This window comes from Nothobranchius furzeri, chromosome 12, assembly GCF_043380555.1.
Source record: "Nothobranchius furzeri strain GRZ-AD chromosome 12, NfurGRZ-RIMD1, whole genome shotgun sequence".
NCBI classification, from domain to species: Eukaryota; Metazoa; Chordata; class Actinopteri; order Cyprinodontiformes; family Nothobranchiidae; genus Nothobranchius; species Nothobranchius furzeri.
In genome coordinates, this window is record NC_091752.1 from 36317173 (window position 1) to 36340259 (window position 23087).

At 45.5% G+C, this 23087-nt stretch overlaps 2 protein-coding genes and 1 long non-coding RNA gene across 3 annotated transcripts in view; 2 read left to right on the forward strand and 1 right to left on the reverse strand.

Moving 5' to 3' along the window:
* LOC139062122 (uncharacterized) overlaps positions 1 to 23087 on the forward strand; it is a 175784-nt gene that overhangs the window by 116053 nt on the left and 36644 nt on the right. The gene's annotated exons all lie outside the window — the stretch shown is intronic.
* On the forward strand, positions 843 to 2091 carry LOC107396324 (DNA damage-inducible transcript 4 protein). The gene is made up of 2 exons (XM_015975991.3): positions 843 to 1149; positions 1249 to 2091. The coding sequence occupies exons 1-2, from the start codon at positions 987 to 989 to the stop codon at positions 1755 to 1757; spliced, it is 672 nt and encodes a 223-aa protein (XP_015831477.1). The 5' UTR covers positions 843 to 986; the 3' UTR covers positions 1758 to 2091.
* dnajb12a (DnaJ heat shock protein family (Hsp40) member B12a) lies at positions 2173 to 11204 on the reverse strand. The gene is made up of 9 exons (XM_015975990.3): positions 11026 to 11204; positions 10550 to 10727; positions 10257 to 10402; positions 10007 to 10183; positions 4785 to 4864; positions 4581 to 4690; positions 4316 to 4488; positions 3091 to 3233; positions 2173 to 2753 (listed from the first exon to the last, which is right to left on the reverse strand). Exons 1-8 carry the CDS (start codon positions 11156 to 11158, stop codon positions 3112 to 3114), a joined length of 1119 nt encoding a protein of 372 aa, XP_015831476.1. The 5' UTR covers positions 11159 to 11204; the 3' UTR covers positions 2173 to 2753; positions 3091 to 3111.

The following is a 23087-nucleotide window of genomic DNA, read 5'->3' on the forward strand; positions in this document are numbered from 1 at the left end:
AGAGTCGCAGCCTGACCCCCCCCCCCCCCCCAACACACACGCACGCGCGCACACACACACTTTTTATTTCAGAAGGCTGTTCTTACCATAAAGGACGTGCAAAAGACAAATAACAGTTTGCAATTTTAAAAACAACCGTTTTTAATCCAAGTGATATCAGTGAAAATATCTATTTTTGCAGATTAATTCCTCGTGTCCTTGTGTGTGTGTGTTTTGTGTGTTGTGTATGTGTAACAAAGCCAAACGTTTAGTTGGATTTGTGTTCCAGTTCATTTATGATCCAAGACACAAAAATGTGTCATTGAGGTTTCTGATAAAAGCACATAAAAACCTCTCAAAGTTCAGAGAGATCTGGTCCATCCTCCTGCAGAAATGATCATTAATAACCATAAATCACCATAACTGTTTAGTAATGATGAGTTCATCGTGCAGGCTTCTTTTGCTTTAAAATCTTAAGTAAGGGTCTACGTGCGGGACGTGTCGTCCGCTCACAACTATCAGCCCGACAGCTTCTGCCTTCATGACTTGTTTTTCTGAGGTGGGCGTGCCCATTCAGCTTCAGTGTAACTAGTCAGCTATGAAATAAATTAAAAAAATACCTAGTCAGCTATGAGTGGTTTTGGTGGCTTCATTTCCAGTTTAAGTTAATTTTTAAAACTTGGTTATGTTGGAGGCATCAGCTCTGGAGGCTGGGTTCGGGATCTTTCTCCGCCGCCGGGGGGTGGGGGTCAAACCCTTCCTCACCTCATCTTTATCAAAGGGACGATACCGGCAGAGTGCGCTTCAGATGTGAGCTGGAACCTCATTGGCTATTAAATGTGTTGGGCGTGGACTCCCCGCGCGGGTATTTAAGGCTTTGTTCCATTGTTGCGGTGTGTTTTACTGCTGGTCCGACTCAGGAGTAGGAGGAAGGCCATCTGTGGCAGAATACCATCGCACTTTTCTGTCCTGTCTTTTGTTCACAATAGGAGGCGTTTGTTTCATAAATGTCTTTTTCTTGTAACCGATCTCTGGATGGCAGAATTCCTCCGTCTCCAGCGGAGAGAAGGGACCCCCAGAGGCGGTCCTGGAGGCATCTGCTGCACAAGCTGCTGGAGGTGAAGGCAGTCAGCCAGGGGACCGCGACAGATCAGTGCAGGAGTGAACATGGTGAGGTTCCTTTGCTTAAAACATTTGTTTTGCAATAGAATAAATGGAATTGAAATGTCAAAGGTGCAACGTTTCTAACCAGTTCCATGTTTGTTTTAGGATCTGGGGCTGACCTATCCCAGTTAGAGTCAGACAGTAGCTTCTTCTGCTACCCCATGGAGGAGACCCTGGCTGCTGAGGTGGTGGCCTTCATCACACAAAGTTTGAACAACGCATTCCAAGTCCTGTGCTGCTCCAAACTCATCCTGCCAGACAGCCTCCTACACAGCATCAGCAAGGAGCTGCTCCACCTGGCTGTGAATGAGCCTTGTGGGCTGAGGGGGGCCCTCATCGACCTGTGTGTGGACAGGGGGGACCAGGGATCGCTTTGCTCTGTGAGTCAAATAGCAGTGGATCCCAGTCTGGTCCCAACCTTCCACCTGACCCTGGTGCTGAGGACTGAGTCCAATGGACTGTGGCCAAAGATTCAGAAGCTCTTCAAAAGCAGCAAGCCGACTTCTGCCATGTCGCCTCGACACCGCAACACCCTGAGGCTGAGCTCCGGCTTCAGGGCCATCAAGAGGAAACTGTACAGCTCAGGAGAGCTGCTGATTGAAGAGTGCTGCTGAACTCACTCGTGTGCCTTCATAAGAGACTCCATTACCCCCGAACACACACATGGGGATAAAGCCATTTTTACTGTATTTGCAAAGACGCTTCAGTCCTGTATCAACCTTTTATTAATGCTTTTAGTCAAAGAACCAACTTGTGTCACACGGCAGCTACTCACCTGGTCACAGGTGACTCATCTGAAGTTTCATGTCTGAACATGAGTCTGTTTCTTTCCTACGAATGTGAAGGCACATCCTTCAGGAAATGTATTTGATAGTCAAATATTACCACCTGGAACATGTTTAGTATTTTTACCTTAAAGAGTGTGAGAATAAATTATTTTCTATTAAATCTGAGTTTCTTGCTTTGGTCCAACCTGACACAGAAACTGTTTAAATGCACCAAAGTTTGTTAAAGAAAAACAAAGGCAGGTCATTTTAGGGATAAATTTAATTCAAATAAACGTATACAAGTTTAGTTTTGTTAATTTAATAAATATGTTTTACTTTTGTGCAACAATTTTCAATCATGTTCCAACAGGCTACGAGCAAATCCACAAAACGATGTAAATAACTCCCTGACAACCCTGCACTGTTAAAGTAAAATGAGTATTTACATTGGTAAGAACTATAAAAAGTACACACTTTTCCTCGCGAGTGGCTCAGATGGACTTTGTCTAGGAGAAGGCCTTGAGGTTTTGGGTTTATTTTCTAAGAAAAAAAAATAAAAAGATCAGGAAGAAAGCTAATCTCAGCAGCTTTGTTAACAGTTCAGATAACGATGTTCTCACTTTCCGTCATGATTCTCACTGCTGTTGAGACAGAAGCGTATGAAGATGTCAGCAGTCAACTCAAAGCTTTTCACAGTTCTACGGAAAGTCGATCTACACGAGGCTGCTGACGAGGTCCGCTGCACATAAGGCGTGTTTTTGATTCTCTTTTGCTGCAAAAATATGCTCCAAATTGAGTGGCCCCCAACTGATTTCTTCTCTTTCGATTTGAGTATTGACACACCTATCAAAGAATAAAACATCAGTTGTTACTCTGAAAAGCTAGCATCAGATGCTTCATACAGTAACATGAATACTTCTGGAACTGCTACAAAAGCCCGCACGGATGATTCCATTTTGTTAAAAACTTGACCCTTGATCAAGACTGGTAATCAATGACAGACCAATCAGGCTGTGCTACTGACGTCTGTCATCTGACAAAAAAACAGAGCTGACCCTTCAGTATCACCTGTCCGATTAACATGCTGCGATAAGCTGACTGATAGATGTACAGCTGACTAAATGCACAGATTTCTTTCCAGTCCACAAACTGCATGAAGAGATAAACCGAAGATGTGTACCTGTATGTGTGCAGGCATATCCTAGCCGTCCAGTATGACCTGAATCTCAGATAATCTGGAGCAGCTCGGTGTACCCATTCTTTGCGCCCTTTGGTACAACTCAGAATCACCAAAGTAACGAGCACGATACAGCAAGCCTTCCTCTGCAAGAAGAAGAACGAGTCAGTACTTTTTTTTAATCTCTCACTGTAATATTTCACAGTCTGTGTAAAACTCTGATGTAGTTTCAATGTTCCAGGTGTGGATGGAAGCTATCTGCAAACCAATGTTGTGAAGCTTCTAAAGCAGGAACAGATTTGGGTCAGTGGTTGACAAGCTGATAAGGCGTTTAAAGGTCTCATTCACTCGTTTCTTAAACAGATGTGCTGTGTTCTAAAATGAATGAATCATTTTCTGTGGGGGAAAAGCTCTAGCGCTCCCGTTTGGGGGGGGGGGACAACAGGATTACGAGACTTGCTCTTTAACATTTATGATCTGGAACATCTAGGCTGATTGGTCAGCAGCTACGACTCTTCTGCTGCCTTTGTTAACCAAACACAGAAAATGTAAAACGTTTTTTGACCAAAGAAATACAACATAGGTGTTTTTCCTCAAGGAACAAGCCTGAACACGTTCCTCAATCCTGTGGAGATGCTAATGCTAATGGTTAGCCTCCACTAGCCGAGACGAGCTCTGCTCTCCCCTTCCTGTGGTCACAAGCCCAGGTGTAAGTAAGTAAGTAAGTAACTTTATTTCTATAGCACCTCTCACAGACAAAAAGGTCACAAAGTGCTTCACAAGTTGGGCGAGGCCATGAATACCAATATTCCCTGTGATGTTTTACAGTGGTTGAAGTGTTTGCATCATGTTTGAAAAATATTCTAAAAAGTTCACAAATGTGCAACATAATGTGGATTCATGGATTTGCATGAAAGTGGAAGAGCTGGGAAGTTTGGTTCTAGTGGCAGGATTCCTGCTGCTCGGATCTTCAGAACTCCCACTGTTTTATTTAATAACGCACAAATGATCTCTAGTGTGAGAGTAAAACGGGCCAGATGATTACCTGGAAACTTGCTGCTGTTAGTGGTCACAGAAGCTTAAACGTCTTATTTAAATCATAGAAATTCTGTTAATATTATCCTATTTGAATTCAAACTGAAGGTTTGAAAATAATTCCATCCTTGATTTTTGAACAAGCTTGAGAAAAATGACCAACAATGAAGGAGCTGTCCGGCTGTAAACTCACTCTGCTGCTTCTCCTTCCAGCAGTTGTTTCTTAGATTAGAGATGTAGTCTTCTTCTACACTTCTCTCCAAATTCTTCAGGTTATTGCCTGTAAATTCTTCATTAAAACGGTCCCCCACATAAAAAGGCACCTTTAGGCTTGATGTTTGCCTTTTGTGAATATGTCCAGCGGACCTAATGATCAAAAGGCATACCAAGTGAAGGTAAGACAGATGTTGAAAACTTTAGAACAAACCCAAATCTCAGAAGAACAAAGAATGACTTACGGACGATAGCTAAGGCTGTATGAAGGCGGCGTGACCATCAGCTGGCTGAGAGCAGAGACAATGATGAGAATTAAAATGGGCATCAGCTGGACAAGTAGAGCGAAACCTCCCTGTCTCAAAAGAAAAAGAACACATTAGATAATTTTCCTCATCAGGTCAGACTTGAGCTGGAATCAAGTCTAATTTGTTTTTTTACAAACTCACGTCTCTCTGCTGTTCTCGTCTTTCTTGCCTATTCTGGTGTGCAAAGTGCATTCTCCCATTTCTGTAAACATGTACATTACCTAAAAACAGTAAAAACAAAAAAAGCAGTCAAGCAGGATGATAAACTAGAGCTACAGCTATAAGGAACGTTCTAACTTCTATCACAGTAAATACGCCCTCAGGATTGGTTTAATATTTACATCAAGCTGCATGTGCTGTGAAGTTAAGAAATGTTTTTTTTCCTTCCTGCCAAAGCAAGGCAGCTCTTTCAAATGCAGCCAATAAAAGCGTAGAGTTGAAAAAGTGGGTCAATCCACAGCAAATCGGGTTTGCCTGCAGCAGGAAAGTGTTTGATGATTAATAAATCCTAATGTCTTTAATTACCCTGAAACTTTTTTTACATTTCGAAAAGAAATGTCTTCTCATTTATTCAAGGAAGTGCATCAGCAAAAGTAGGACTAGCAGCCACACCTGTAAGGTTCTGTTTCCGGCTCTGAATGAAAAGTAACTCACACCTACAGTGGGTGCAGAAAGCATTCAGACCCCCATCAATGTTTCACTCATTATATTGCAGCCATTTGCTAAAATCAGTTCAATAAAAATTTTCCTCAGTGACCACACAGCATCCCAGTCTGACAGAAAAACACAGATTTTTTTAAATTTCTGCAGATTAAAAAATAAACTGAAATATCACATGGAAGTCAGGGGTCGGCAACCTTTTCCCATCAAAGAGCCATTATTACCCGTTTCCCACAGTAAAGAAAACACTGGGAGCCACAGGAGCCGCGGCGCTGTGGGCACGCCTACCGGGCCTGAGCCCACCCACTTGCACTTGTAGTCTGTCTGTGCCTACAATATTTAGATAGTTTCACCCCGTTAGTGGTTTTAATACTAGTTGAGCAGGCGCTGCTTTGTGATGCATCACACATGTCTCTTTTAAAAACACATTTAAACTGTTCAGAATACAAATCCAAAGGATCAGAACAGGGTATATACAGCAATCCTTAAGTAAAATTTACTACTTTTTAATACTTTTTTTTACTACCTTCAGAATTTTTTAAAAACCATCACAACACTAAATTGCAAGTGTTAATCAGCGACCTATTTACACATATTTTAACATATATAACATACAAAAAGAATAGACTTAGAGACTCACTGATGTTGACAACGTATTGCACATATTTATTTTACTTAGAAAATAAGCCAGGCACTTCTGTTCAGCGGTTCAGACAGTTGACCACGAGGCCTGAAATGATGCACAACGACCACTGAATATGACGTCATCATTGTGACCGGATATGCTAAAGTAGGGCTGCTCGATTATGGCAAAAACAATAATCACGATTATTGTGACTGAAATTGAGATCTCGATTATTTAAGACGATTTTTCAATTTATGTAGATTTTTATTTTTTTATTTTTATTCAGTCATAAAACTGCTCAGGGCACAATCAGGGCAAAAATAAACAAGAAACAAGATGATCACTAAAATAGCTCCTGATTCCCAGTATAAAAAGTCCAATATACTTATAGCTAATAGTCTATGACCCAAGGGCTATAGACCTTGGTTTAACTCATTTAAGTCTAACCAGTACAGACCCAAATACCAATACCTTGCAAATACTGACAGCAAGAATTATACAGCGGCATTTATAACAAATACATGCAAATTGCTGTTCACTAAATGTTGCATAACATTTATTGAGTCGTGTCAAGGTGGTGTAGGAGTGCACTAGCACCATGTCCTCAGAGAGATTAGTTATTAGTTATCAGCATGAGGAACTTATTTCTACCTTATTTATAAACTATTTATTTACAAGTCGTCCATCAGTTAATGTAATAATTGTCCCAACCACAGCTGCACCCCCCACCCCCCAACCCGGTCTCACAGCAATCGGGGCAAGCTGCACGTGTGTTTAGCGCGCCGCACGCGCACATTTAGCCGTTTTTATCGGCTCAGGAGTCCGCAGGTGCGGGTGTGTGTCACTCTCACTCTGGTTACTCCAACATGGAGCCGGCTCCGAGAGCTGTCTTTAGCGACTGACACATCACTACATCATTCCCTTTCCTAATGTCCTGAAGAACGTTCCGGAGCGCAGGCGGAGTGTTTAGCTAACCTGCAGGAAATGTCGACGACAGTTTTCCAGAAAGTAGCTAAGGGTTACCAGATATGTTTCTCAGGTGTTCGCTAGGTACTTTTAAGATTTAAAAAGTCAAGAAGGGGGTCTGAGAAGCTGTTAGAAATAGCGTCAAAGTTGCTAAATTAACTTGGCAACACTGGGAGGAGCGCTTCATTTGCAACTCAAGGCAGCGCAAGTGGGAGGAGCAAATAATCGGCTTGTTTTGTTTTTATAATCGTTCAAAACATTTTATTCGGAATATATTTCTATGTTGATGTTCAGAATACGACATCTGATAGTCTGAAAAAAATAATACCTAATTTGGAAAAAATAATACCTCTGAGACCAAATTTAACACTTTCAATGGCCTTAAATTTGACTATTTTTATTTATCACTTTTTAATACTTTTTAAAACCCCGCGGACACCCTGCAGAATTATGGAAAGGCACAGATCTGGAAAAGGTTACAGAAAAAAACTCTACTGCACTTAAAGTTCCTTAGAGCACAGTGGTCACCATAATCTGTGAATGGACGACGTTTGGGATGACCAGAACCCTTCCCAGAGCAGGCCATCTGGCCAAACTGAGCTACCGGGGAAGAAGCTCCTTGGTGAGAGAGGTAAAGAAGAACCCAAAGATCACTGTAGCTGAGATCCAGACATGCAGTCAGGAGAAAGTTGTAGAAGGTCAACCATCACTGTAACCCTCCACCAGTCAGGACTTTATGGCAGAGTGGCCCATCAGAAGACTCATCAGTGCAAGACACGTGAAATTATGCATGGAGTTTGCTAAGAAAAAAAAACAAACATTTGAAGGACCCCGAGATGGTGAGAAATATGATTCTCTGGTCTGATGAGACCAAGACAGAACTTTTTGGCCTTAATTCTAAGAGGTATGTGTGGAGAAAACCAGGCACTGCTCAGCACTTGTCTAATACAGTTCCCCACAGTGAAGCATGGATCATGCTGTGGGGTGTTTTTCAGCTGCAGGGACAGGACGACTGGTTGCAATGGAGGGAACAATGAATGCGGCCAAGTACAGGGATATCCCGGACAAGAACCTTCTCCAGAGTGTTCAGGACCTCAGACTGGGCTGAAGGTTTCCCTTCCAACATGACAACGACCCTAAGCACACAGCTAAAATAACGGAGTGGCTTCATGGCAACTCTGACTGTTCTTGAATGGCCCAGCCAGAGCCTGGGCGTAAACCCAATTGAGTATCTCTGTAGAGACCTCAATGTCCACCAATGTTCATCATCCAACCTGACAGAACTGGAGAGGATCTGCCAGGAGGAAAGGCAGAGGATCCCCAAAATCCATGTGTAAGAAAATTGTTGCATCTTTACCAAGAAGACTCATGGCTGTATTACATCAAATGTGTGCTTCTACTAAATACTGAGCAAAGGGTCTGAATACTCAATTTTTCTTTCTTTAATAAATGAGCATACATTTGTAGAATTCAGTTTTTCTGTCAATTTGGAGTACTGTGTGTACGTTAATGAGGAAAACTGAATTTAACTGAATGTTAGCAAATGGCTGCAGTATAACAAAGAATGAAAAACTGACGGGGGTCTGAATACTTTCTGTAACCACTGTACATAAGAGGGCAAAAATAAAGTTATAACAGGAAGAAAATCAGTAGATGCTCTAATAAACTCCTGTGCAACAGTGACTTAAAATGTCATTTAACGCCTTATTTTAACACTTCTCTGCTTTTATTTTTATTTTTTTTTTTGCTCTAAACCAGACTTCTGGATGGTGTGTCAGAAATACTCTTTGGATGGCCGTGTTCGAGATGAGCTGCGCCTTGCCTGGAAAACAGACGAGAGCAGACGGAAGCAGCAGGGGGAGAGGCTGAAAGCCGGCGTTTAAGTCGGACAGATTTCTCTACATGTGTAGCTCGGGGGTGACGATGGCTGAAGATATCGCGTTAAGAGTTCATACTTGTTTAATTTTTTATTTCAATTCTGGTGCCTGTTAGCAGCTGAAACACATCCTCACATGCTTGTGGATATCATATATTGTATATGAAGATATGACTGTAATAATAAGTAAAGGTTATCAGCTGTAGCTTCAGTGTGCTCATAGGAAACGTGACAAAAGAACACAAAACACATTTCTTTATGGCCTATATAGTTGTCATCATCAACGTAACATGTTTTACAGAATACATGTGACCAACTATCTTTTTTTTTCTCCTTGAATACGCTTTATTGACAAAGCACATAATACACCTACAAAGAAATAGCAAGCACCATGTCAGGGGTTTCTATGGGAAAACAGAGCAGTCTAACAGAGAATCACATGATATTGAACAGGGAACATAAGTTTTTGGTTTTGACAGCTTTCAAATTTTGAGATTGTTGTATGGTTTGAATTTTATTTGATTAATTTATTGATATTATTAGCCAAATTTCATATACATAAGTCGAAAAGTTCTAATGCAACACCTTCCTTTCAGTGCTTTTTAAGTGAAACCATACAATATATAAAAACCATGTGACCAACTAACATTTCATGTTCTACCACCGGATGTTTGGATCAAAATGTGAACCAATCAGATCTTAGATCAGGTGAGAGCCTGGCATTTCCCATCATCCCCTAGGTTTTGCAGCCGGTGGACAGCAACTGCAGCACCTTGCTCCAAAGTCTGCGGCCGCCTTGATCTCACGAGGTTATCGTTGCCTACGTATGCATGACGTCAGAGCAAGTCGGTGTCAAGTCGGACACAAATCTAACCGGCATGCACTACGCGCCGATCACCGGTGATCGAATCTGCGCAGATCTGGCTCATCTCGAACACGGCTGATGTTTTTCCATAAACATTTTTTGCATATGTCCACATATATAACTAAATTAAACCTGAACCCAGTGTCTCACTGTGCTGCTAATGTTAAAAACAAATTGCAGATGCTTTTCATGAGAGATTCATTGAACAATTTTGAACTAATATGCCTAATTCTTATGGTATAGTAATTTTGCGAATGTTAAATAAAATTGTACGAAAAACCGTGGAGTCAAATATGTGAGGGTTGGTGGCCCAATTACAAATAAAACAAAAACCATGCCATTTAAAAATGATTGATCCAATTTTTACTGACTTGATGGGAAGCCTCCACCAAAAAACATGTTGAACAGGTCCTCGGGTGAGATGTCTGCTTCAAAGTCGTGATGCTGTCTGCCCCTGCCCCTGCCCGGGTGTGCTCTCTCCTCTCCATACTGGTCGTACTGCCTTCGTTTCTCAGCATTACTCAGAACAGCGTAGGCATTACCAATCGCTGAAAGAAACACACGTCTACTTAGCTGTTCTGGACTTGAACGTTATTCCTAGAAAAGTAATGGAGATTTTACCTTTAAACGCCTCCGTAGCTCCAGGTGCGTGATTTTTATCAGGGTGAAATTTCAGAGCCAGTTTTCTGTAAGCCTTCTTCAGATCCTCCTCGGAGGCTGTCTTTTCAACTCCAAGTATTTGGTAGTAATCTTTGCAGCTCTTAATCCTGCAGTAAAATGAAACAATTCAATAACAAATACGACCTAGATAGCCACTGTCCGGCCTAGCTGGTCCTCATAAAGCAGCTTTGTCACAGAGCAGATCATTTGTGATTACTGTAATAGTTTTATCTGGGTGATGAAGTTACACTGACTTTCTGACAGCCTCCAGCTGCTCTGCTGTGTAAGGTTTGGCCGAGTCTGTGGACTCATGTGACGAATCAGCCCCATCTCCGTCCCCGCCACGGTGCCTCAAAGAGGGTCCGTCTCCGTTCACAGCCCTGCCGTTCTCATCTGGAGGCTTTCCATTTTGAGACAACGTCTCCAGCAAGTCTGTAAAGAAAGTAATGCCTTCATTTCCCCACATCAGTTCCTGATCAATTAATCCGTTAACTAATAGATAAGAATTTAAGACGCTACACATAAATTCAACACCAATATGAAGAGGTTAAACCCAAACGTTAAGAAACGTAAACATAAGTTACATTATACAGACGTTACTGTTGATACTGGTGGTAATAAAAAACCCTGAAAGTAGCCGTTACAGCTAGCAGCCATTAAGCTAACGTTAGCCTGCCGGCCCTCTCACTCAGACACCGTCGCTGTTAAAATAGACGAGTATTCGACGTACTTTTGGCATGGTCTGTCGGGAACAGGCGCTCAGCCTTCTCCAGAAACTTTCTGGCTTTATCTAACTGGTTGTTGCTGATCGCATTAAGCGCTATCTTGATGCACCGCTCCGCTTCGTCCTTGTTTGAGTCCATCGCAAAGCAGCGGAAATGTTTACTTGCCCCCGGGACGCACAAGATTAACGTCACGGTCTGGCAAATATTACGTAACTGCACGAGCGACTGATGGGAAATGTGGTTTTAAATTTCTTTTTATTGCAAAGCTAAATATTTCAAGCTTTTATTTGTTAGAATTGTGATGATTATGGCTTACAGCTTACGAAAGCCCCAAATTAAAAATCTCAGGCATTTAGAATTTTTCTAGGCTGATAGTAAAAATAAAAACATCTCACCCTCCTTGGGGGGCTAGGGTGACCAGATCCCAACTTGCCAAATGTGGGACAGAGATTACTCAATGCGGGACAACGAGAAGTTCCAAAGTAATGAGAAAAAAAAAACAACTAACAAAACGTATATTCTACCTTTTTGCCATAATAAAATTATTATCCTTATTATCTTCATATATTTCTTTTATATATTTTATTTGAATTCAACATGAACAAGCAGCAAACGATTTTTTATTTCACAGTTCCTCTCAAGTTACCAGATAGGCCCACAATAATAATAAAAAAAATGTATGTTTAAGCAGCTTTTCAGAGTTTTCATTGAATGTTTTCCACAACAGAATGACAGTAAAAGTACCAGTAATATTTTTTAGATCTATTTATGTTTGTTTTAATTAATTTTCCACTAAAATTAGCATCTCATTGAAAAAATATCCATTTTTTTAGCAATTCTTTTCTTAATTTTTTTCTTAATTCAGAAACAAAACGTTTTTTTAAACATGACAACAAATCACTTCTAATTTTAGGTGAGAGAATAAACATCAGATTCTAATCTTTAAAAAATTCAGATGTAATCAACTTAGTTTCTCAGAGTTACTTTTTGCCTCAGATTTCTGAGAATCAGTGATCAAAGCTTCTATTTATTCTCTCATTATTTCTTCACTGTGCTTTAAAGGGGAATTATGGAAGTTTGACAGTCAAAACATGTATAGAAATAATAAATGTCTTCTTCACACATTCTCCTGTAATGCCCTGGTCCTGTAGAATGAGCCCTGGCATTTTTACTGTGATTGCCTGTTTTTCTGTAAAATCACGGAAAAAGAGAGCTGCCCGGGTCAAGCAGGCTGCTTCATGTGTGTTCACGCTCAGGCATAGCCCGTAGCATTTGCTATCTGTAGATTTAGCAGCAGAGAGTGAGGTAGTGCCAACTCAGCGACTTTGTCGCTGTTCCTAACGCCTAGTGATGAACCTAGCTACATTTCTGAGGACCCTTAGCTACTTTCTGTAGAACTTTCTTCTAGATATTTCCTGCAAATTAGCAACAAAATAGCCATTTTCGCTCCAAAACCGTTCTTTGAACGTTGTTTCAGCTATCATCAAGGATATAAATACGACAGATACAAAAGACACCACTGGTGCTATAGCTCACCTAATAAGATGGTGGACTCACATGCGGAAGACCCGGGTTTGATTCTGGATGTAAACATAGTATTTTAGAGTTTATATTTTATATTAATGATATATTTTTTTACAGTAAGATGCCCAAACTTTTACTTGAGACTCGCCGAACGGCATTGAATTCTCAGATAAAAAAGATGCAAGCAAGGGAAGGACATGATCTGAGCATGCAGGGAGACTGACCCATCTTAAACCTTTGTCGGCTGTGTTGAAGAGAAAGGTACAGAACCAAATTATTTAATTAATTAGCTGCGCGTTCTCCTGTCCTCCAGAACACACACACACACACACACACACACACACACACACACACACACACACACACACACACACACACACACACACACACACACATACACACACACACACACACACACAGGACTGTCTCAGCTGTTATTTTCGTTAAGGAGTGTGCACGTACAGCATGCGCACCTTGCGCACGAGCCTACTATTGAAGCTGCATTACGCTTTTGGCCTGAGGGGGCAATTGCGAGCATAAAAATTCAAAACTCCGTAAAGTCCCTTTAAGGGCTCAGCATGTACTTAGGTATCTGAAACCGTAGCACCTTGTCCGTGTTAGGGCCTCCAAATCTTTGTGTTTCTCATGGACCGGTCTAATTACTGGAAAACCTGCTTTTGACCTCTTCATATCAGACTCCGCGCCAAGACATGAAATAATGACTCAGAGCTCAGAAACAACAAAGACCCTCGAGTATCTCTGAATACGTTTAATTCACGAGTTTACAGTATTTTCTCCTCCGGGCTCACCATCGACATAAATACTCACTCACGCTCGTTTAGGTGGTTCAGTTGCTCCACACACTTGCTTCACAAGAACGCGAGACAGTGACAACAGCGCCCCTGCGTGGCGGGAGGAATCCTCTGCTACGATGGCAACCTTCACCTGCATCTGCACCGGTGGGAATGGTGAGTAGCCCCTGGCTGCCTCGGGAATGGTGTGAAAAGCAATCTTGATGGCAGCTGGAAATGGAATACAACTCTACAGCAGCTATTTTTTTTACCCTTTTCAAAATTAGCGGTTTCACAGAATAAGTCAACTATCAAATTTACAGATAGCCCAAGGCTATAATTTTATTCAAACATGAGCCTACTGTGCGACCCTTCAACCAGGCATTTAAGATCAACTGCAGTCAATAAACATCATTTTTCTCATCCAGATTTTATTTTGCCCTTAGTTTGCTTAGTTTGTTTAGTTTGTTGCCCTTAGTTTAGGTTTTCAGTCTCCAACAGCCTGAGTAATATCATGTTTTGAATGTTATAATCACATTTTACAGCAGCTACAGGTGTAATTTCAGCTGTATCTATATAAAATAAAGTGTGAGGGAGTCAGAGCGCCTTTCTGAGATTGTGGTTTGAGCAGCTCAAAGTAACTCCCCTCCAGATTATGCGTTTCTGAGAAATAAATTCTAGAAAATATAACAAATGCATAATCTGGATCAGCATTATAAGATATTTTGACCATCTTTTTCCTCTAAAAATCTAATTACATATATGTTTGAATTCTGGTTATAGTGTAGGTGTCCATTTAGCATAATCAAAGATAAGTTTTTTTGTAACCTGGATTTTAGAGGGAAAAAATAACAAAAACGCATAATCTGGATTAGCATTATGAAGCACTTTTTACTAAAACCTATAGTAAAATCATGAAATACTCTGGATATGTGAAAGCTACAGAACAAAGCTGCTTGTTGAGTCCCAGAAGTGTTGGAGTCCCACTGGCTGTCTGTAATTTAACAGTTGATGGTCCTGCCCCTACTTATTCATCTGAGATTTTAACGATTCATTCCCACTCTAGATCTGGGATCCAGTACTCAGAATCATTTGGTGGTTCTCAGAATCAAGCTGGGATCCCCGGGTGATTGGGCTTTTTCAGTGGTGGGTCTCAGATTGTGGAATGGACTCTTAAGGGAACATTAAGATGACTCAGACTCTGGGTCATTTTAAATCATTATTATAGACACATTTCTATGTGTTGGCTTTTAATGAAGAGTAAACTATGATTTTTCTATTTCATTATAACTGTTTTTGGTTCCTTTACCCAAATGTGACCCACTTTTATGAGCTGTTTTTTAACTAAAAGTTTACTAAACATTCCACCTTACATGATTGTAACTTTTTGTCTAATTGTAGTCGTTGTTTTTAATCATTGTGCTTTAATCAGAGACTGTAGAAAGAGAATCAAGCCCCCGTAATTCTGCAGAAAATTTGAAGCCAACAAGGAAGTGACAAAAATTGCAGTTCCACTCTCATCCAATAGGGTTTGGCAGCAGAAGAGAGCAAATCCTTATTGTTAAAAATGCCCATTTCACAGCAGAAATAAACATGTTTACAGCCTGGTTTGAAAAAACATTTTAAGTTTAATAGATCTAGTTTACATTAATGACAACTCTGAGGGGAGTGCATTTTTAAAACTCTTCTGTTAAAAAGGAATTTAATGGTTAAAATCTGAATAATTACTAATGAGCATCCATGTGACTTCAGAGCTAGCTCCAGAGAAATGTCTCAGTCTCACGTTAATAGATGTTTGGCTATTTTGACTCTCTGAACTTTAGTTTTTTTCTGTGTGTTTGTATTTGGATGTTAATCATGGAATTAGCTGGACAAAAGGGCAAACTTTGATAAATGATTATGATAAATGACCCGCACTTGTATAGCGCCTCTCAGAGTAAGGACTCCAAAGTGCTTTACACCACAGTGTATCATTCATCCATTCACACACACATACACACACTGATGGTGATGAGCTACGATGTAACCACAGCTGCCCTGGGGTGCACTGGCTTTGGTTACTAACAGACCATCCAAGCAGTTTTTGCTTCTTTTTGTCAGTAAGTATTTCGCTGGTTGAATGGGGGAAATGCTGTGTCATTTGACTGCTTAGTCAAACATGTTAAGCCGGGCGGACACTGTGCGACTTTTTCACTCTCAGCGTTCAGCTTCAGCTCAAACTGTACGACTTCCTCGCAGAGCAGATCTCACGAGTCATGTGCTCACACTGCACGACCCAGTTCTCGCATGCGACCTGACTGCTCACACTGTACGTCTGGTAGCAACACGTCGGACCTAAAAATATGCTAAAATAGCAGTTTTTACTCAACACGTCAGGTTTTTTTGTCTTGTCTTGCCTGTTGTCCTTCGGGAGTGCTGCAGGAGGACACACAGGGATTTATGGGGGTTGGATGAAGAAAACGAACTAAAGAAAGTAAATCTGTGTTTTGTGATCAGTTTAATTTGACATGAACACGACAAACACGCTTTCTTGACAATCTTTGTGAGTAAAAAAATGTGTAGAAACAAAAACGAACAGCGTGTGTTATTAGGGAAATAGCGAGCGGCGTTGATGCAGGATTGCTCATGCGCCGTGAGCGGTTCTGATACTTTTTGGGTCGCAGCTGCTCGCAGCGCCGCTTCAACAGTGCGATACCCTCACGAGGGACGAGCGAAATTTTAAACACGCCAGAAGTCCGTGCGACCTCACTACTGCTGATCGGCAGTTGGTCACGTGGTGTTAATCGCCTCTCGTAACCCCCTGTACACTACACGACCGCTCGGCGCAAAACTCGCCCCGATGTCGTGGATTCTCGCACGACTGGAAAATCGGCTCAAAAAAGTGAAAAAGTCGCACTGTCATGGTCTGCATCTGCCCCCTCCTTTATGTGCCTCCTGGTGTCCTCCATCCCTCTCTAGATTCCCTCTTGTGTCCCTTTGTTCCCCAGCTCCTCTTGTGCTCCACTCCAGGTTCTCCCCTTGTGCTCTCTTAGTGCCCTCATGTGTCCTTGTCTGCATCCCTGTTATGTGTCTTATGTTGTAGCTCTTTGGCGCCCTCATGTGTCCTTTTCTGCGTGTCAGTTTAGTGTCTTATGTTTGTAGTCCTTTAAGTCTATTCCTCCCAGGTCTTGTGTCATCTCATTCATCCCCAGGTCCTCCAGGTCTCATTTACATTCTGTGTCCTTGTAGTCCCCAGCTTCTTTGTCCCCAGCTCAACGTGTGTGTGAGATTCAGTCTCCTGCTCAGTGTGTGTGTGTGTGTGTGTGTGTGTGTGTGTGTGTGTGTGTGTGTGTGTGTGTGTGTGTGTGTGTGTGTGTGTGTGTGTGTGTGTGCTTGTCCATTCCCCTTTCCTGTTTATATATAAGTACATTGGTGTGTGTGTGTGTGTGTGTGTGTGTGTGTGTGTGTGTGTTAGTCCTTCCTGCAGCCTTTAGGTTTAGTTTTGGTGTCTTAGTTTCTTAGGGTTATTTGGCCCTCTGTTTCTGTTTCCCATTTTGATTATTAGGTTCACCTGTCTTCCCTCCAGCTCTCACTTCACACACCTGCTGCCATTTTCCCTGATTGCTCCTCCCAGTGTATTTAAGCCCTGTCTGTCTCTGTGTTCTTGTCGGTCCATTAATGTTTGTTGATTCTGTCAGTTTAGTCCCTCTGTGTTTAACCAGAGTTTCTTGATCCCCAGATAGTAATCTGCTTTTTGACCTTTTGGATTTTTGGCTTTTGGATTTTGACTCCTAGTTTGGATTACCTTGGTTTTTGGCTCACCCACAAAATAAAGACTTTTCACTTAAAATCTTCATCCCTGCCTCCGTGTCATCCTGGGTACTGCATTTTGGGTCCACACCACCGTATCGTGACAGAATGGACCGACCAGAACAGGACCCAGCAGGAACTCCAGGTACACAGGAGATGTTCTATTATGACGGTGATCCAGACCTTTGTATGGGTTTCATTCGGGACTGTGCCCGTTGTTTGGACTTGGAATCTTCAGAGTTCAACAAGGTTTCGTATATGGTGCTCTGGTTGAGGGGTAAAGCCATGCGGTGGGTTGCTGACCGTTTCGACATAGAGGATCTTAAGGCTGTGTCTTTTTGGGACTTTGCTGCATTGCTCCTCCGCACTTTTGGCCGAGATCCTCCTCCACCAGTCGCTGATGCCACCTCAGCATCTCAGATGGGTCACACCGCCACACCCTCACCAGGTCCTGACAGGGCCACCACTTCCTCTCCGATGTGTCACACCGCCACACCCTCACCTGATCCGGACTGCATCAACTCCCCATCTCAGACCATCAGAACCGGATTCATTTCAATCTCTCCTATGCATGTTGATGCCACCTCAGTTTCTCAGATGGAGTACACCACCACACCCTCACCAGGTTCTGACAGCGCCACCACTTCATCTCCGGTGGGCTGTATCACTTCCTCCGCACCTGTTGAAGTCACCCCCGCACCTCCTAGGAGTCGTGCTCATCGTAGACGACAATGCCATCACCAGCACTCTCCTGAGGCCAGAGTGGTGCCGCCTATCTCAGAGGCCCCTACTCGGAGACCTGCGTCTGAGTCACACCTCGCCTCAGCGGTGGTCCAAGGGGACGCATCGCACCTCGCCTCAGCGGTGGTCCAAGGGGACGCATCGCACCTCGCCTCAGCGGTGGTCCAAGGGGACGCATCGCACCTCGCCTCAGCGGTGGTCCAAGGGGACGCATCGCACCTCGCCTCAGCGGTGGTCCAGGTGGACGCATCGCACCTCGCCTCAGCGGTGGTCCAGGTGGACGCATCGCACCTCGCCTCAGCGGTGGTCCAGGTGGACGCATCGCACCTCGCCTCAGCGGTGGTACAGAAGCGGACGCCACCCGGCTCGAGCCCCGAAGCGGACGCCACCCGGCTCGAGCCCCGAAGCGGACGCCACCCGGCTCGAGCCCCGAAGCGGACGCCACCCGGCTCGAGCCCCGAAGCGGACGTCACCCGGCTCGAGCCCCGAAGCGGACGCCACCCGGCTCGAGCCCCGAAGCGGACGCCACCCGGCTCGAGCCCCGAAGCGGACGCCACCCGGCTCGAGCCCCGAAGCGGACGTACCCGGCTCGAGCCCCGAAGCAGACGTTCCCACGTCCCCGGGCCCCGAAGCAGACGTACCCGGCTCGAGCCCCGAAGCAGACGCTCCCACGTCCCCGGGCCCCGAAGCAGACATCGCTCCCTCCGGCTCTGAAGCAGACGCTCCCACGTCCCCGGGCCCCGAAGCAGACGTCGCCTCCTCCGGCTCTGAAGCAGACGTCGCCTCCTCAGGCTCTGAAGCAGACGTCGCCTCCTCAGGCTCTGAAGCAGACGTCGCCTCCTCAGGCTCTGAAGCAGACGTCGCCTCCTCAGGCTCTGAAGCAGACGTCGCCCCCTCCGGCTCTGAAGCAGACGTCGCCCCCTCCGGCTCTGAAGCAGACGTCGCCCCCTCCGGCTCTGAAGCAGACGTCGCCCCCTCCGGCTCTGAAGCAGACGTCGCCCCCTCCGGCTCTGAAGCAGACGTCGCCCCCTCCGGCTCTGAAGCAGACGTCGCCCCCTCCGGCTCTGAAGCAGACGTCGCCCCCTCCGGCTCTGAAGCAGACTCGCCCGGCTTTGAAGCAGACGTCGCCCCCTCCGGCTCTGAAGCAGACTCGCCCGGCTCTGAAGTCGACGTCGCTCCGTTCCCAGAAGCCTCAAGAGTTCCAGTCACCACAAGTTCCCCCGTCTCTGGCCTTCCAGTCACCACAAGTTCCCCCGTCTCTGGCCTTCCAGTCACCACAAGTCTCTCAGTTTCAAGCCTTCCAGTCTCCCCGGGCTCCGGAGTTCCTTCCTCGTCATCCTCCTCTAAGACCCCTGTTCCCCGTCACCGGCCCCCTGGGCATCTTTGGTCCCACCTCCTGATTCCCTGTCGCCGGCCCCCTAGACTTCCCTCGTCCCGCCTCCTGATTCCCCGTCGCCGGCCCCCTAGGCTTCCCTCGTCCCGCCTCCGGTTTCCCCGTCGCCGGCCTCCCAGGGTCTCCTGTTCCCTCCTCGCCTGCCCCTTTTTGGGTTGTGTTTTGTTTGCTCCCTCCTCTCCCTCCCTCTGGTTGTTTCGTGTCTTGTTTTTGCCTTGTCTTTTGCTTGTGGTGTTTGTCTGTCTTGTGGTCGTCTGGTATCCGCCCTTAGAGGGGGGGGGGGGGGGGGGTACTGTCATGGTCTGCATCTGCCCCCTCCTTTATGTGCCTCCTGGTGTCCTCCATCCCTCTCTAGATTCCCTCTTGTGTCCCTTTGTTCCCCAGCTCCTCTTGTGCTCCACTCCAGGTTCTCCCCTTGTGCTCTCTTAGTGCCCTCATGTGTCCTTGTCTGCATCCCTGTTATGTGTCTTATGTTGTAGCTCTTTGGCGCCCTCATGTGTCCTTTTCTGCGTGTCAGTTTAGTGTCTTATGTTTGTAGTCCTTTAAGTCTATTCCTCCCAGGTCTTGTGTCATCTCATTCATCCCCAGGTCCTCCAGGTCTCATTTACATTCTGTGTCCTTGTAGTCCCCAGCTTCTTTGTCCCCAGCTCAACGTGTGTGTGAGATTCAGTCTCCTGCTGTGTGTGTGTGTGTGTGTGTGTGTGTGTGTGTGTGTGTGTGTGTGTGTGTGTGTGTGTGTGTGTGTGTGTGTGTGTGTTAGTCCTTCCTGCAGCCTTTAGGTTTAGTTTTGGTGTCTTAGTTTCTTAGGGTTATTTGGCCCTCTGTTTCTGTTTCCCATTTTGATTATTAGGTTCACCTGTCTTCCCTCCAGCTCTCACTTCACACACCTGCTGCCATTTTCCCTGATTGCTCCTCCCAGTGTATTTAAGCCCTGTCTGTCTCTGTGTTCTTGTCGGTCCATTAATGTTTGTTGATTCTGTCAGTTTAGTCCCTCTGTGTTTAACCAGAGTTTCTTGATCCCCAGATAGTAATCTGCTTTTTGACCTTTTGGATTTTTGGCTTTTGGATTTTGACTCCCAGTTTGGATTACCTTGGTTTTTGGCTCACCCACAAAATAAAGACTTTTCACTTAAAATCTTCATCCCTGCCTCCGTGTCATCCTGGGTACTGCATTTTGGGTCCACACCACCGTATCGTGACACGCACAGTGTACGCCCGGCTTTAGTGGGACTGCATGAGAACCTTGAGCGGGTGTCAGCTTCAACTGTCTCCTGCCTGAAAATAGGCGGCTGACTGTTCCAGTTTCCCGGGGCAGCCGGGCCAGCTCTGAAGCAAGGCTGTAGTCATGCTGGTCATTGGTGGATCTCTGAGGGAGACCACAGAAACACCACAGCTCTTTGTGTTGGCGCTGCTTCACTTTTGAGTTGCTCAACCGCATTTTTCTTGCTAAAATCGCCTGGACAAACTCCATTAGCTTTGGGTTAATATGTAGCTAATGTCCCGCTGATCTCCAGCTCCTGGGGAAGGGACCATCAACAATGGCGGACACGCAAATCTTTCACCACGGTGGACCAACGAAGCCAGATATCCTCAGTCAGCTTACCTAGTTATGATGTCATTACTGAGGCGGCCAGAGGTGCCTTTACTTTGGAGTCGCTCTACTGCGTCTTTCTTGCTGAAAATGGAAGGAAAAAGTCTGTTAGCTTTGGGTTAGCATGTAGCTAGTGTCCTGCTTATCTCCGACCATGGAGCAAGAGCTGATGTAAAATGCCACGGCTCCCTGTTACGATTGCAGCAGTCTGAGGCTCCACTTGTAATTTAACAGTCCCAGTCCATATTAGATCTCCACAGGCCACCAGCATGACCACAGCTTCGCATAGGAGCCAGTCTGCTGTGCGGGTGGGATACCCCGGTCCAAGGAGCCCTTCTTAGCTTCTTGGGTTATCTAAGATAGCTAGTAGCTACACTGGTTCATTTGTTTCAACCCTGTTCCAAACTCAACAGCCCCACAATTAGCTCCAGCTCCTTTCCCACTTCTGGATTGTTTGGACGTGACGGAACCTGTGACACAGTCAAAATGGCGGTGGTGGGAACCTCCCATTTGGGCACAAAAACGTATAATTTGAGCCTATGGACACGAATTGTCCAGTACATATGTTGATGGTTTTAATCTTCTTCGTCTTCGTCTTCCTCCGCTTATCCGGGTCCGGGTCGCGGGGGCAGCATCCCAATTAGGGAGCTCCAGGCCGTCCTCTCCCCGGCCTTGTCCACCAGCTCCTCCGGCAGGACCCCAAGGCGTTCCCGGACCAGATTGGAGATGTAACCTCTCCAACGTGTCCTGGGTCGACCCGGGGGCCTTCTGCCGGCAGGACATGCCCGAAACACCTCCCCGGGGAGGCGTCCAGGAGGCATCCTGACCAGATGCCCAAACCACCTCAACTGGCTCCTGTCGATCCGGAGGAGCAGCGGTTCTACTCCGAGTCCCTCCCGAATGTCCGAGCTCCTCACCCTATCTCTAAGGCTGAGCCCGGCCACCCTACGGAGGAAACTCATTTCGGCCGCTTGTATCCGCGATCTCGTTCTTTCGGTCATTACCCAAAGCTCATGACCATAGGTGAGGATTGGGACGTAGATCGACCGGTAAATCGAGAGCCTGGCTTTCTGGCTCAGCTCCCTCTTCCCCACGACAGATCGGCTCAGCGTCCGCATCACTGCAGACGCCGAACCAATCCGCCTGTCGATCTCCCGATCCCTCCTACCCTCACTCGTGAACAAGACCCCGAGATACTTAAACTCCTCCACTTGAGGTAGGACCTCTCCCCCGACCCGGAGGTGGCAAGCCACCCTTTTCCGGTCGAGAACCATGGTCTCAGATTTGGAGGTGCTGATCCTCATCCCAGCCGCTTCACATTCGGCCGCGAACCTACCCAGCAAGAGCTGAAGGTCAGAGCTGGATGAAGCTAGGAGGACCACATCATCCGCAAAAAGCAGAGACGAGATTATCCTGCCACCAAACTCGACACACTCCACACCACGGCTGCGTCTAGAAATTCTGTCCATAAAAGTGATGAACAGAACCGGTGACAAAGGGCAGCCCTGGCGGAGTCCAACCCTCACTGGGAACAGGTCCGACTTACTACCGGCTATGCGGACCAAACTCACGCTCCTCTGGTAAAGGGACTGAATGGCCCTTAACAGAAAGCCACCCACCCCATACTCCTGGAGCGTCCCCCACAGGGTGCCCCTGGGGACACGGTCATAAGCCTTCTCCAAATCCACAAAGCACATGTGGATTGGTTGGGCAAACTCCCATGCCCCCTCCATCACCCTTGCAAGGGTATAGAGCTGGTCCACAGTTCCACGGCCAGGACGAAAACCACATTGCTCCTCCTCTATCTGAGATTCAACTATCGATCGGACCCTCCTCTCCAGTACCTTGGCGTAGACCTTTCCCGGGAGGCTGAGGAGTGTGATCCCCCTATAGTTGGAACACACCCTCAGGTCACCCTTCTTAAAGATGGGGACCACCACCCCGGTCTGCCACTCCCTAGGAACTGCCCCCGATGACCACGCAATGTTGTAGAGACGTGTCAACCATGACAGCCCTACAACATCCATAGCCTTGAGATACCCAGGACGAACCTCATCCGCCCCCGGGGCTCCGCCGCTGTGTAGTTGTTTGACTACCTCAGCAACTTCTGCCCCCGAGATCGGACAGTCCATCCCCAGGCCTCCCAGCTCTGGTTCCTCCTCGGAATGCGCATTGGTGGGATTGAGGAGCTCCTCAAAGTATTCCTTCCACCGTCCGACTATAGCCTCAGTTGACGTC